Genomic DNA, 16,381 nt, shown 5'->3' with positions numbered 1-16,381 from the left:
AGATAGGTTGATCCAGCCCATTTTCAGAGTGAAAAACAATGTTTTTTCATGATTCGAGTCGGATATATATGAGACATGTTTCACAAAATTGACCGTGAAACAACCTTATATGAGTTTTTGTGCTAATTTTTATCTTAGCTTGAGTAAATTACCATCCATGAATAGCATAAATTGTGTGAATTTACATGTATGTCCTTATATTCATTAAATAATATTAATAAATACATGTTTTTTTTGTTTTACAGGTATTAATGATTTTTACAATAAATTAAATAAAAATGAAATTGGAATCAAATTTCCAGTCCATTTTTTATAAAAAAAAATTATATCTTTAATGGAATTTAAAATGAGCGACACAATATCAGCAGTATGCACAAGAACTTCCTAAGAATTCATCCATCTCAGTACTACTCTCACTCATGCAAGCTTAACCTAACAAAACTGAATGATATTGAAAGATTAATCTTTTAGTTCAAACATTTCTTAATCTTGAGGTCAAATGTTTTATTTGTTACCCAAGATAAGACTTTTATTTCTTATAATTGTGATGTATTGTGCAAAGTCATATACAAAACTAATTGTGAAATAATGAGAATTGCACTGACGTAGGTGTCAATTGGTCAAACCGTAAAACTTTATGTGTGACAAACCGTAAAACTTTATGTGTGACAAACCCAAATAATTATTCGGTGCCATGAGAGAACGCTTCAAAAGAATGAAATTGAAGTTAAATTGATTTTATGTATAATAATTACTCTTACATATATTAAATGATAGAAAATGATGAATAAGAATGAATTCAAATCCTTTTTATGTGAACCAAATTAGTCTTCCATCTATAGTTACATAAAATGATTTATAAGATTTTACAATTTTACTTATGCTTTTTAAATATTTTTTTGGCTCAAAAAATAAATTTTTTTTTATAATATTACAATTATTTTCATGTTTTATGCTCTGTCAAATTTACTTTGATGAATATTTGTAGCTACTTTTTCAATGACGTGATTTATATATAGAACTTTATAATTTCAAAATATATAATGAGAAATATAGAAATTACGGTTGTTGTATGTTTCATCTTTATATGTTCGACACGTGCAACGTACGTGCATGTCTTCTAGTATTTTATTAAATATAACATGAGACGATGTAATTTTGAACCCAAACCTGTCAGGAACGACCACCCTCTAAGTATACAACCTCCAAAGCTCCATTACCCCCTATTAATTTATCGATTTAGCCCTTCTTATTCCCCAAGTCAAACCTTAACTTCCACTCATTGTACTCGTCCACATCATCTGGTACTTGGCAAAAGGTATTCGAATCATTCTGGATCAGACTCAGCTGTGATTCAAACCAGTTGTAACGACCCCCCGAATCCAAGCTATGCTTTGTATCTAGCGCTTCAGATTCCCCATCCGATGCAAAATCCATACTTTCTTTCGGAACAATCTCGCCCGTTGATTTTATTACTTCATCAAGAGCGTGGCTGACAGACTCCAGCGAGCCATGGGCGGCAGAGGCGCCAGCTTCAAGAGATGCTGGTAGTTCCTTCACAGCTCGGCTTGCAATTTCACGGAGATTATCGGTTTCATTTCTGAGACCAGAACCAAATTCCTTGAGATCTCTGCGATAAGACTCGAGCAATGATTCAGATCGAGCCGCGAAGTTCTTGATCAAGCCCCCGAAACTCCAGCCACCAGAAGTATCATCAGTTGCTGGATTTGGGTTCGGATTATCTTGATCAGGTTTGAGAGACACCGGATCGTCTGATAATACGTATTTGAAGAAATTCATGGATTACAAGTTTTACAGGCCCCCAGCACTTCGATGGCAACACAGACAATGTGAGAGGAGGATTGGTCTTTGGTTGTCGACTTATTTCAAGTCTTTCCTTACTTCAAATGATGCAATAAATTTTGTTTTCTATGTTGATTTTCATGCAAAATTCTTATGAGATCATTTCGAATATCCATTTTATGAAATGAATATTTAACTCGATTTGATTTATAAAAAAATATTATTTTTTAAAAATATAAATCAGCTAATCTGTCGCATAGATATAAATTTATGAGACTGTCTCACACAAAACTTACATTTATTTGTAAATGTTCAATGAATTTAACAATGGCAGAAGAATAAATAAATAATTTGATATCATATTTTGATCAGACAACTTCAAATTTTATATAAGATAACGTTTAAATTTGGGTTAAATATATGCGACACATATAATAATACTCTATATTTTAATACACCATATTAAATCGATATTAGATCGACATCACATATCTTAATTTTAAATTCAAATGTTGTCTCCTTTTCTCCCTCAAGGGCAACCGACCAAAAACAAATGAAAATTACAAAAAATAAACAATGGCTCCTGTCTTTTTTCAAGGATTATAAGAAAAAGAAAGAATTTACACAATTTTTAAAATATTTAAATATTTTAAATAATTTCAAAATAATTTTATCCATTTTACGATAAAATGATGTGAATTAAAGATATTGCTTTTTGATAAAATAATATATTTAATTAGTTTTAAAAAAAATTATTTTGTTATGATAAGTCAAATCTCATGAAATTTTTTCGATTTTATTAAGATTTCATTCCGTTATATCAAATTTCACTCAATACCACCAAATATCAGTATCGTTTTAAAATTCTACGATACAAATCGGGCAATCTTCACTCTTCAGACAAATGCTTAGGCGAGCGATAAAGATCATAGACTCCACAAATTATCAACATTGCACATTTTCTTGAATTAAGCATCAACCATGGCTTCCCCTTTACACTCGAACGAGGCAAACTAATCGGACCGGTATGCAATCTCTTGTGTTTCCCTTCAATATTATCACCGCCTTTAGCTGATTCCATCGATGATCAACGGGCTCGATATTTCCCGCCAAAATCAGCAAGAAAGGAGGCAAAGAACCTAAGCGATGAATCCTCTTCTATTTCTGCACACCCTCAACTTTCTGTGTATAGTTTCCCAGAACTCTCCATTTTTCTACATCCACAATCCTCAGTGAAGTAATTCGCCAAGTTGGCAGGGAAGTATTCATGTGCAGCCAGGACTTTACCCTTCAAATCCACGGCCCAAAGCTTGGAAACATCATCGACCATCACAAGATCGAAATCGAGATAGATTTATCTTCTTAACTTCCCGTAGCAATATATCCGCTAGATAGGTTCTTGCATAGTTTAGAGGCTGGTCTAAAGCATGCCGAATAGACTTCGAAATTAACCCACGTACTCTTTTGGTTTCAAAATGGTAAAACTTTGAAGTTGAGATAAGGGAAGGTCGAGTTGATGCTGGATAAAACCCAGAGTTCGTTCCTCACCCAAAACTAATGTTAGAGAATAGAAACAACCTCCATTATGCCTTAGAGATAGTTTGAATCAAGGGTCTTGGCTATATGAACATTGATGGTGTAGTTATAATGACCACCTCAGAAATGGTGGAGGAAGAGTAGGTTTCTCCTTTGTGAAAGGCAATGGCTTCCCGGAATGCTGGAGGGAACTCTGGACTTTTAGGGCGGTGGGATGGTGGAAGAGGAGGAGAATCAGGAGGCGCCTACGCAACGGAGAGAAGGTCCAGAAGATCATCCTACCGCGGTTAATTGGAAAATTTGAAGAATTTACTGCTTGTATCATAAAATTCAGAAGATCATCCTACCAGTTGGATTTCTTGATGAAACACTCAATAAATTCAGAAGACCCACTACCTCGTTTGTTAGCTGCTTGTATCATGTTAATGGAATCATACAAATAAAGATTTTAGTTTAAAGATTTAGTTGCATCATTTTTCTAACTTTTCTTACATATTGGCTCTATAATTGGCATGATAATATATTTATGGAAATTAGTTTCACGAGAACAACTGTTAGCATTAAGTATTATTTTCTATTTTCCTGTTTCTGAATCATAATGATGAGATATCTAAATAAGGAGGATGAAAATACAAAACATGACAATTTATACGATAAATTTGATAATTTTCCCTTAAGCTATAGATAGACTGGTCACATTTCACAATGCCCTTCAGGAAAATAAGAATTAGGAGGCTTGGTATTGCTAACTAAATTTACAAGTATCAGTTATGTTAACAACCCTTTAATGCAGATACACAGAACATTCACATTTCACAATGTGCTTCAAGAAAATAAGGATTAGGAGGCTTGGTATTGCTAACTAAATTTACAAGTATTGGTTGTAGTATGGCTTCGTCTTCTATGACTTTAAATGATCCTACCATTGACAATTTGACTGGAACGGTATCATGGTCATCAACTCAAAGAACTACTCGGGATTGGTGTGGTTGACCATGGTATATTAGTCAGGGTTGGCATACTCTAGCAACATGTGAGGTGACCTGTAAATTTTAACTAACGTCCAGTATGGTACCTCTTCGACTCGAAGGTCACCTTCTGCTCTCGCGGCATATATATCCTCACAGATGACTATCAACCAGAAGGAAAAGTCAGAACTACTCAGTGCAATACTGGGTCTGGTTTGATTTTTATGAAAACTCGGGTCGAAACAAGTTGTGAAGTTAAGACAACGCATCTCCATGGCCTAAAAATAGACGAATCTTTCAAAAATAAATGAGATCAACGATAAACAAGAGAGCATTATTTGATCATTTCAATCCAATGAGTCTAGGTGATTAACCAGTTCATTTAATACTATACTATCATTAACAAGATAAAGGGTAAGAATTTGGGTTCTTCAACACATCTTTGTGTACCTGTCACATGAAGGAAGATTCTCGTATGGTATTCTCATCCGTAAGAACACTGCATTCTAATAAACCGTCCAACTGCAAGTACAAATGTGACATAGAGACCCCATGTACTGAATTTACTGAGTGTTTCATCAAGAAATCCAACTGGTATAATAAAACGGATGAATCATTCTATTTGTCAGGATTCAATTAAAAATCAGCCCACATTTGTATAAGACAAAAAGAGATGTGATAAATCTTAAGTGGGGTTTCTTCTGATACAATGACAGACGTGGGTCCTGATAAGCCTCCACACCAATTATTTTAGTCGAAAGAATTTATGTCATGGAAGGACCACCACTCAGAACTCCCATGATGAAGGACGAGAACTTAATGTATATTAAGAGGATAATCTTTAATTTTAGAAAAATCAAACATAGAAGTTGGAGATTTATTCCTTTGATGGGCAACTATGCTTGCTTTTCCATCTCTGGCTCCACCGTCACATGCCTCCGATATCCAAGCAAAATAAAGCCCTCTACATAAGGAGTGTTGAAGTGCTATGCAAATAATGCCAACAAAGTCCTACATTCCCCTCTACCACCAATTTGTATCTGTGATGCATCACTCTTGTGCATTTCGCTCTAGTGATCCTATAATCAACTAAGGACTTGGAGGGGTCTTCAAGCTATTGCCAAAATTTTCTTTTATATTGATGGTGTCTTTCCATGAATAAAAAACTTGACATATGAAGACTTATCATGGAACACTATTAGGTGATAAAACCGTTCAAACTAAATCTCTGTGAAAGTCGTTTGAAACAGTTAGCAGATTTCAAAACTATAACTAGTTTAGAGATTTACTTTATTTGACTCCATCTTTTCTTTACCATCATAATGCCAATAGGCGAGATTTTGTGTGTGTGTGTGTGTGAAAAAAGGGAATGGAGTGAGGGAGGGCTCAAAAGCATACCTCCTGCTCAAAAGGTCTAACTTCTCCAGACCCGGTAACCTGAAAATATCTTGGATAAATGATATAAACCCTAAAAACCCTCTCAACTTCTGATGATTTGGGAAGATCTGATGGATCAACGCTTCTTTCATATTTCACAGTTTCCTTTCCTTCTGGCCGGTCCCTTGAAAGAACCCAAGAAAATTTTATATCCATGCTACTGCTGTTAAGAGAACGATAAACTGCTTAAGAGAACGGATAAACTGCTTCTGAATCACATCAGGGACAAGCCACATAGTACTTGCATCAGCTTGACAACAAACGACTTGGATGTCATTAACATTGTATGAGCTCATATATCCTTCAGGATCCACATCAACATTTGCATTGAAATCATCCCATGAAAGTTTCTCACAAAGAGTTGTCTGGTAGACTGGTACAAAGTCAACCTTCCACTGTCTTGATATCCAACTGAAAACTTACATCATTTATCGGATTTGCTATGTTTGTGGGATTACCATTACTGTATATCTGTAAGAGAACAATCAGCTTCCATCGGAAATAATAATCCTTGGTATATTCCTTATCATGTTTGATTTCATAAAAAAATGTATCTTTTCAGTAAGCTTTTGCAGGATTGTTATGTTCCAATACAACACTTGACTATGGCTGATGGTTGAGTGATTTCTAACAATTGCAAGTTTTAGAACACGATAATTTCAGGAGATTCTCAGCAAGCAATTGAATTTATAAAATCAATGAGTCATACCAATGCTCAGATACCATTGAACAAAACTAGAGATGTCAATGGGGCGGGTATGGCTAAACCCAAGACCCGACCCATGAAGAAAACTTTGACCCATTACCCGCCCCACCCCCGTTAAATATTCTTCGGACCCACCCCACCCCAAATACGAAATGGGGTCTGGTAGACCCGCGAGACCCGTTAGACCCGAATTTTTTTTAAATGAAAACTGTAATCTTCTTATCACATGACTGAATTATGAAACAAACAAGTCTCTAAATAAAACACAATAGAAAACTAATTCATGTCTTCGACCACACTTAATAATAACAAAAAAAGTATTTTCACGACGTAATGAATTACATTAAAAAAAACGTTATTAGCTCTCTAAAAAAGTCTTGTGATCCCCAAAAAAAACTCATCAGAACTTAAACAGATCAATGTAAAATCAGCGAGTAAGCAATATTTTAGACAAATTCTTCATGATCATCATCCTCTTCATCAAGAATGATAGGACAAGTTGGTAAATTACTTGAAGAATTATCTACAAAATTAAATGGAGAAAATACATTGAAAAAATAAAATTGTAATTTAAAACCGTAAAAAAATGTAATATAAAGAGAGAAAGTATAGTAACAAAATTAAAATGAAAGTACAATAACAAAATAAAACTGTGATTTATTTACCTCCCACCTCACCCCACAACCATCTTCGCGAGCATATCAATTTATATCCACATATATGGGGAGGGTATGGGGAGGGTATTATAGGACCCATGACCCGCCCCATACCCAGATGGGTCTGAAAAATTAGACCCGAGACCCGCCCCATGACCCATTTAGTATGTCCAAACCCGCCCCAGATGAGGTGGATCCATTGTGGGTCTGGGTAAAACCCGGACCCATTGACATCCCTAAACAAAACAAGCACTAAAAGAAAATAAATGCTACAACAATCACCAAATAAAATGTTTTTTTTTACTATGATTCACGTCAGTATCTTTTCAAAAAGAAGAGAACATGTACTCTTTTGTGGAGTTGAGCCACGAGCTACATACCAGCATGGGGGCCAAAATAACGCATATTAATATGAAGAACAGACATAGGCCATACCAAATCTTATTCATTTTGGTTTGCTTCTCCTTGTTTGTGCTTTAGCTATGTTCAGAACATTATTGCACTTTACAAGGTACAAGTTTGTATTTATGTCTTCCAACTGAAAACGCAGAAAACATCGCCTTTTAAAGCAATCCCGATCTTGTGCATGAAAAATGATTTGCCAAACAAATGAATACACTCAATACAGTTGTGAAAGATTCACGTATTCAATTTAATACAAGTACTTAGAGTAATTGTGACACGAAACTCGAAGAACTCACCTTCAGGCAGTAATGTTGCCGAGCAAATGAAGGACACATCGCAATTCGTACAAAAAAGGCAAAGCACGAAAGAGCCTGCGGCCAAGATAATTAAAAATGTGTCATAAAACTACTTTTTGAGCACTCTGGCAGATACGCTCACAGAAAGATAACAAAACTAACAACACAGCAAAGGAAGAATTACCTGAAAAGGCCTAAAAAGTTGCTCGTTAGAGACCATTCAATGAGTCCAACACAGCTGCAAAGGAAAATTGGTAAAGAAATCCAGGAAGGATTGCTAATCCCCGCAACCAACTGCACAGCAGGAAGCTGCTAAGCAGGAAGCGAGGCTAAGACGATGACCTTCATTTTGGAACAAAATAAACTGTCAAATATGACCCAAATCTCTGGAAACATAAAGAATCTAATTTTTCTCGCAGAGAGAAAAAAATATATAATGAAACTGTGATTGCTGCAAATTACAATAGTAAGATGTAAAAACTAAATTTTTAGAGAAATCATTGTCAGGGAGCTGAACAAGTAAAATTGACTTCCCATAATCTAATCTAGGCATGAGTTGAATTAATATGCCCCAGTATCAGACTCATCATTGTACATTGGTGAAAAATATCAAGTCAATTCCGAATTCTTGTCCGGAGAGAGTGTGTTTGTGTTGAGAGAGAGAGAGAGAGCTTCTTTTGCATATATCCTAGACAATTAATTCCAAAGGTGTTTTTATTTTTCATCTAAATCCTCTTTCACACACCCTGAAATAAATATAAAAAACACCATTTTCTCAACATACATTATCATTATGCATGCATTCATGATGAAATATTATTTGTAAATTGTGAGGACTTTAAATTGATGTGTCTCCTCTGATGACTTACATTTCCATCTCAACGCATGCAAGCTAGCCTTTAAAATTGAATTCATAAGTAAAGATAAGCAACACTTATTTTTTATAATTAATAAATAGTTAAAATGACCCAAGGTAATAGTAACATTTTACAAACCTATATGTTCAATAACTAATGAAAGATAACCACAGCATGAAAATGGAGATGCTACGAAGCTAAATTTGTTCCTGTGAAACTCAATAAAAGCAACAAGTCCCCCCATCAGTAATTCCACAATCAGAAAATAAATTACCGTCGGAGTTCTCCAAGATTGAAACCTAAAAGCCATTAACATGATAAATAGTTATCCGTGCAATATCTTTCTATGATGATACATCAGAAAGCAAAACTATCACATATAGCGCATTCAATATTGGAACTCAAGATATTAAAAAGCAAAATAAGCATGTCCTACTTCATAAATCCTGACGGAAATCTAACTCGAATATCGTATACGATTATCGAATAAATTCATACTTTGATTTAGGATCTTTGTAATTGATTACTAACCTTTGTTCCGGATATAACAATGCTCTTGGATGGTCCGATGCCGATCATGAATGGAAAGGAATCAAATTTTCACAATCCAAATGCATAAACAATTGTGATATTTGGTTGATGTCTTTGAAAGACAAGTCACGGCCCTCTTTTCTTGTATTGAATAATGATCATTATCTCATCTATCATGTAGAAAGATTAGGGAGGTTATTAGCCAATAACCACTTCTTCCAATAAATTCAAATTACTAATTTGCATTGTTGGGGTGGGGTCGGGTCGGGTCGGGTTAGCCCCTTACATGCGACCCATTACCATTAACCCATATATATAAATTATTATATCTCTCACTCGCACATGAAGGCTAGACATCTTGCCTATATTTATCACAATCATATATCACCAATTTCATACAAGCAAATGGATCATGTGACCAACGAGCATATTAAATAAGAGCTAAGAGATATACACCGGTTAAGGATATATAGCAGCTCAATTCAAAACATATTTATGAGGACATTTTACTCGTTAAACCTCAGATTTATTTTATTACACTAATCAACGTATCTCTTATCCCAAAATAAAATTAAAAGAGCATACTTGATTCAAAACTATTTATCTCTGTATGTATTCGCAATTATGTTCTAACGACTAAGTTAAACATAATTAGCCGACTTGTGAATACAAAATAAGTGTCCAAAATAAATCTTATTTTCCCACTAGAATCTTTCAATCTTTATCTTAGCAGCTTTCTCAGACATGTACCGCATTACCAAATCATCCATAGCTATTGGTATCATGCTAAAGTAGCATCACTAAAATAAAATTAAAGAGACTGTTGAAAGTCTTAAGGGTATAATATTATGTTTATATATAAACCGATGGATCTCACACAATGATCTGGGACTCGACTAATCATTATCCAACTGGTCACTTCAGCACACGCAGTATGAAACACGTGCTACGATGAGTTACGTCTTCTTTGGAAGCGTATGCCAAAAATATTGTTTACACTGTACATATCTTAGTTCAAGTTTGTCTCAACACTTAACTTGAGTTTTCACTTTGTTTATCCTCAAACATAAAAACAAAAAAACTCTAATCTGGCTATAAGACAAGTTAAATGGATTGTGGGAAAATCTATTCCAATTACAATAAAAAATGAATATGTATTGATTTGTTCTCAACAAAACCAATATTGTCTTATCTCTGCATGTTTCTCAACACCAGAGGTGATTGCTCGTGCGAGATGGCAAATCTCAACTTTTCAAACATATTTTCAATTTTCAGATTAGTAATTCATAAAGTGTACACATTACACATAATGAAAACATCATTATAATAATGAGCACAATGTCTTAAATACATGTGTTTAGTTACAATCATATCCTACGTAGTCCAAGAGATCTAATATGATCTATAAATATGTCTCTTGGTATTGGCTTAGTAAACGGATCAGCCAACATCATGCGTATAAGAATGTATTTCAAAATCACTTCTTTCTTTTCAACTATATCTCTGATAAAGTTGTATTTCATATCAATATGTTTGGTTTTTCCATGGTATTTGGGGTCTTTTGTGTAAGCAATTGCTGATTGACTATCACAATAAATCGTTAAAGCTCCCACTGGACTGCTTACGATATCCAAATGACATAGGAATCTCTTCAACCAAACACTTTCTTGCACATGCCACAAATTTTACTTTCATTGTGGATAGTGATACACAAGTTTGTTTCTTGCTTCTCCAAGATATAAATCCATTATTTAGCAAGAAAGCATAACCAGAAATTGATTTACGCTCATCTAAATCACCACCCCAATCAGCATCTGTGTATCCTTTCAGTGTTAAATCTTTTCATTGATAACAAAAGAAGTAATTTGTAGTGCCTTTTAGGTATCTTAAAATCCTTTTAACTACACTTCAGTGTCTTCTTCCTGGATTAGATTGATCCCTGCTGACCAGACCCACGGCATAACAAATATCGGGACGTGTACACATCATTGCATGCATCAAACTCCCAACTGCACTACAATATGGTACTTTAGACATCTCATGGATTTCTTCAAAAGTGTTTGGGCATATTTCACGACTTAAGCTTTCACCTTTGGCCACAGGAGTAACAATGGGTTTGCAATTTGACATTCCCAATCGTTCTAGAATTTTTTTAATGTATAATTCTTGAGACAGTGCCATAGTTATGAAAGGCGAGCCCCTGGCTGCGCTTGTCGCCCACCTATTGACCCAGGCGCTCGACATTAAACAAGCGCACGCCTGAGCGCGTCTCGGCCCAGGCGCGCTTCTGCAGAAAGGCGCGGGCTTGTGCGCTTTTGTATAATATGAATCGATTCAATATATATAACTCAAGCCCAATAAAATTAAAAGCCCAAATAACAAACAAAAGCCATGTTTAATATTTTAAAAAGCCCTACAATCTGCATGTGCCGGTCTGTGAAACATTTAGTAATGGAAGGTTTCTGATTAAACAGTGGTAATCATGTATTCATGTTATGCACCAAAGTCCAAACCTTCAAAAACGTGCATCACTTATTATCTCCATTACTTTTGTTAAAACTTGGGCTATTTTACGCTATTATGAATAAAATGGTTGATCATTATAAACTTTAAAGCATTTGTCCAAATGATGGCAAAACGCAATCTTTCCTGATTGCCAAGCTTTGTAAAAATAACACCACTCATGTGATGTCATCTTAACAAAGAAATGTTCGCTGAAAAGTGTGGAAAAGAAATGTTCGCTGCAATTGCTGAAAATTGTGGAAAAGAATTCTTGTCTTTGCTGTGATTAGGAAAATAATACCACTCATGTAATTTCCGGTGAGTTGCTTGATGTCTTACTATTGCTGTGATTAGGAAAAGAATTCTTGTCTTTATATTTTATACTTTGTATTTATATATTTATTTGTATTTCAAGCTCAGCAACTTACTGCAGAATTCTAGAATAAAACATGTTTTTACAGATAAAAATGTCAAATTCTGAATCACAAGCCCTTCGAAAAGATCCAGCATGGAATTATGCATCACTAGAAGACCCAAAAAATACCAATAAAGTGAAGTGCAATTTTTGTGGGAAAACAACTAATGGTGGGATTTATCGACATAAACAACATCTTGTCGGAGGCGATAGGAATACGAAAACTTACTCAAAATGTCCAGAGCACGTGAAAGAAGAAATTAGTTCTTATATGTCGAAAAAAAAGAACTGAAAAATCACATGGATGCGATCCCTCACTTTGATGAAGTTGCAGAACAACAAGAATATTTGGATTCGGAAGTTGAAGATGTACCAGTAAAAGGGAAACGACCTAAATCAGTTTCATTTGGTCAGCGTTCTAATCTTGCAAATGATTTTCCTGGGAAAAAACTAAAACAAGCTGGTCCAATAGATTTATACTTCCGACAAGATGTTGATGAGACTGTAACGCAAGGAAAGAAAAAAGATGCAAAGACAGCGAAGTTGTATGATGAAAATAAGAAGAAATTGAGAGAAAATGATGTGCAAAAGTTCGCTAGATGGATGTATAATGCAGGTATTCCTTTTAACGCCGTGCATTACGATAGTTTTAAACCATTTATTGAAGCTGTTGGACAATTTGGTTGTAGAATGAAGCCCCTTACTTATCATGAAGTTAGAGTTACATGCTTAAAAAAGAATTAGAACATACAAAATTGATATTGAAAGAATACACGGATGACCATGTTAAATATGGATGCACTTTGATGGCCGATGGATGGACTGATAGAAAAATAGGACGTTGATTAATTTTTTGGTAAATGGTCCTAGAGGGACTGTGTTAATAGAATTAGTTGATGGGTCGAACTATTCTCACACGGGTGCGAATTGTTTGATTTGTTCAACAAATATGTGCAACAAATTGGGGCAAAGAATATGGTTCAAATTGTTACTGATGGTGTAAGCGCAAATGTTTTAGCTAGTATGGTTTTAACTTTTAAATTTTTATATTAGTTATATCACTTTATATAAATTATTATATTATTTAAATTAAAGTTGTAACTTCTAATGTGTAATTTGTATTTTGCATTTAAATTTTAATGACCACGATGCCATTTGGAAGCACAATATGCTCACTTATATTGGTCTCCATGCGCTGCTCATTGTTTAGATTTGATGCTTGAAGATTTTTTTAAACTTCCTCACTTGAAGAAGGTATATGAAAGAGCAATGATGGTTAATGAATATATATATAACAGGCCCCAAGTTTTAAACATGATGAGAGAATTCACGAGGCAGAAAGATGTGGTCAGAGCTGGAAAAACTCGTTTTGCAACCGTTTTTTTTTACTTTAAAGCGGTTTCAAAATCACAAAGCGAGTTTGAGAAAAATGTTTACATCTGAGAAATGGACTACTAGTAGATTTGCAAAGGAGGCACCAGGTAAGCGGGCAGCAGAGGTTATACTAATGCCTTCGTTTTGGAATATGATTGTTTATGCTGTTAAAGTGGGTGGTCCTGTGGTTAAAGTTCTTCGATTGGTTGATGGGGAAAAAAAACCTCCAATGGGCTATATTTATGAGGCAATGGATCGGGCTAAAGAAGCTATTGCTGCCTCATTTGATAACAAAGAGGATAAATATAAAGATATTTTTGCTATAATTGATCATAGGTGGACGATACAACTTCATCGACCCTTACATGCTGCTGGGCATTTCTTAAACCCGGAGTTCTTCTACTCGAATTCTAATATAGAAAATGATAATGAAGTTGTGACGGGTTTGTGTAAATGAATCGCTAGGATGTGTGAAACCGAGGAGTTACATGATAAGATCATAGACCAATTGCCAATGTACAAAATGGCAGAAGGACTTTTTGGGATGCCCATGGCAGTCAGACAAAGAAACAAAAAATCACCAGGTAATCCGTAATCAATATTTTATTTTTATTATATGATAATTGATATATAATAGTTTTAATGTTCAATTTTTTTATTTTGTTTCAAAATTACCAGCGGAATGGTGGTTGGCTTATGGGTGTTCGACACCTGAATTGCAAGTGTTCGCGGTGAAAATTCTTAGCCTTACTTGTAGCTCATCTGCTTGTGAACGAAATTGGAGTGTGTTTGAACATGTGAGTACTAAGTATTAGTCTTTAATGAAATGTTAAATAAATTTATTATTTTAAAGCAAACATTAATTTGTATCAAATATGTGCAGCTTCATTTCAAAAGAAGAAATAGATTGGAGCAAAAAAAATTGAATGATTTGGTTTACATAAAGTATAATAGGGCTTTGATGCNTAATAGTTTTAATGCTCAATTTTTTATTTTGTTTCAAAATTACAAGCGGAATGGTGGTTGGCTTATGGGTGTTCGACACCCGAATTGCAAGTGTTCGCGGTGAAAGTTCTTAGCCTTACTTGTAGCTCATCTGCTTGTGAACGAAATTGGAGTGTGTTTGAACATGTGAGTACTAAGTATTAGTCTTTAATGAAATATTAAATAAATTTATTATTTTAAAGCAAACATTAATTTGTATCAAATATGTGCAGCTTCATTTCAAAAGAAGAAATAGATTGGAGCAAAAAAAATTGAATGATTTGGTTTACATAAAGTATAATAGGGCTTTGATGCGCCGATATGATATGCGTGATACAATTGATCCTATTTCTTTGGCTGATATCGATGATAGTAATGAATGGTTGATGGGAGAATTAAATAATAATAGTGGTGATGAAAATGATCTTGTATTTGATGATGATAGTTTGACTTGGGGTAAAGTTGGACGAGCATCTGGGGTTGATGAAGATGCCTATAATTTTAGATTTCGAAGCACATCCTCTACAAAAGAAGCAGTGGCTAGTACGAGTACATTAAATACGTATAAAAGAAGATCTACTATCAATCGTTATAACAATGAAGAGGATGAAGAAATTGATTTTGGCGAAAACGATGAGGAATCAGAAGGATACAAATCTGGAGCTTCAGCTTCTGGAGATGATGATTACAGTTGGGGAGGATGAAGATGAATTTGATGATTTAGATTTTTGAAGTTTTTTCCTTAATATATTATGATGCAGTTACGACTTACTAATGAATTTTAGATAATTGAAGTTTGTTTTTTTGTTATGATTTATGCTACATTATAGGATAATGAATTTTTATTTATATCTTTTTTTATCTTTGTGAAAGTATTTAATTTAAATCGTATAAAATATTTTATATATATTGAATTTTAAAATTTGTGTCAAATGCGCTTTACTTCGATAAAGCGTGCGCTTCGCCTCGCGCCTCAGGCCCCAAGACACCCTTGCGCTTTAGTGCGCCTTGCGCCCCAAATAACTATGGACAGTGCAAGAAGTCTTTTAGAACGATCTCTATGAATTTTAACACTTAGAATGTAATCTGCCTCACCCATATCCTTCATTTCAAAATTTGAGGACAACCACTTCTTAATGGTTTCTACATACTCCTTGTCATTTCCAGCTAACAATATGTCATCGACATAAAGAGATAGAATTACAAACTTTTTATTGGATCTTTTACATAAACACAATTGTTTTCATCTATCATAATGAAGTCATATGAGATTACTGCTTCGTGAAATCTCAAATACCATTGTCTAGAAGACTGCTTAAGGCCATAAATTGATCTATTCAATTTACAAACTTTATTTTCTTGACCTTTAACAACGAAACCTACTGGTTGTTCCATGTTGATTTCATCCTGAAGTTCTCCATTGAGGAAAACAAAACTTGAGAAAAGCAGTCTTAACATCCATTTGATATAATTCTAAATCCAAATTAGCAACTATGGCCAATAATAAACGAATAGAAGTAAATCTTACTACTGGTGAAAAGGTTTCTTCGTAATCAATACCCTCTTGCTGAGTGTAACTTTTTGCCACTAGTCGAGCCTTATACCTTTCTATAGTTCCATCAGACTTTTGTTTAATTTTGAGAACCCATTTGTTCCCGATAGTTTTACGTCCCTTTGGAAGTTCAACTAGTTCCCAAACTTGGTTTGATTTCATTGAATCCATTTCTTCTTCCATTGCATTCATCCATTTGTCCCTTGAAAAACAAGATAGAGCCTCATCTATGTTCTTAGGCTCTTCATCATCTACTAAAGATATGACATAAGTATGCCCTTCAATCTCATAGTGACATTTCTACTTGTCTGACCGCCCCGCTATAAAAATTGAGCGGGTTGGGTTGACAAAATAGCAGA

General features: G+C 34.6%; 2 protein-coding genes, 1 long non-coding RNA gene and 1 pseudogene across 9 annotated transcripts; 1 reads left to right on the top strand and 3 right to left on the bottom strand.

The window, feature by feature from the left end:
• Positions 1-1,239: 1,239 nt before the first annotated feature.
• Positions 1,240-1,800, bottom strand: LOC140958848 (uncharacterized). Its single transcript, XM_073416419.1, has one exon. It carries the CDS (start codon positions 1,798-1,800, stop codon positions 1,240-1,242), a length of 561 nt encoding a protein of 186 aa, XP_073272520.1.
• An 839-nt stretch (positions 1,801-2,639) lies between these two features.
• LOC140958845 (probable galacturonosyltransferase-like 4) lies at positions 2,640-3,664 on the bottom strand (annotated as a pseudogene).
• Positions 3,665-3,814: 150 nt separating this feature from the next.
• On the bottom strand, positions 3,815-11,357 carry LOC140959094 (uncharacterized). Of its 7 annotated transcripts, none has more exons than XR_012171907.1 (5): positions 7,992-11,355; positions 7,354-7,882; positions 4,758-6,479; positions 4,334-4,585; positions 3,816-4,300 (listed from the first exon to the last, which is right to left on the bottom strand). It is a non-coding gene; the product is annotated as an uncharacterized lncRNA (long non-coding RNA). The 7 variants fall into 7 exon arrangements; XR_012171906.1 differs by having other exon boundaries at positions 3,816-4,585; positions 7,354-7,644; positions 7,808-7,882; XR_012171905.1 differs by having other exon boundaries at positions 3,818-4,585; positions 4,758-4,829; positions 5,706-6,479; positions 7,992-11,350.
• A 3,136-nt stretch (positions 11,358-14,493) lies between these two features.
• Positions 14,494-15,503, top strand: LOC140960138 (uncharacterized). Its single transcript, XM_073418287.1, has 2 exons — positions 14,494-14,617; positions 14,704-15,503. Exon 2 carries the CDS (start codon positions 14,782-14,784, stop codon positions 15,172-15,174), a length of 393 nt encoding a protein of 130 aa, XP_073274388.1. The 5' UTR covers positions 14,494-14,617; positions 14,704-14,781; the 3' UTR covers positions 15,175-15,503.
• Positions 15,504-16,381: the final 878 nt, after the last annotated feature.

The sequence above is a fragment of the Primulina huaijiensis genome, chromosome 15 (assembly GCF_012295235.1).
Source record: "Primulina huaijiensis isolate GDHJ02 chromosome 15, ASM1229523v2, whole genome shotgun sequence".
Classification (NCBI taxonomy): Eukaryota; Viridiplantae; Streptophyta; class Magnoliopsida; order Lamiales; family Gesneriaceae; genus Primulina; species Primulina huaijiensis.
The sequence above is the reverse complement of the archived record's forward strand: the minus strand, read 5'-3'. Positions and strand labels throughout refer to the sequence as shown.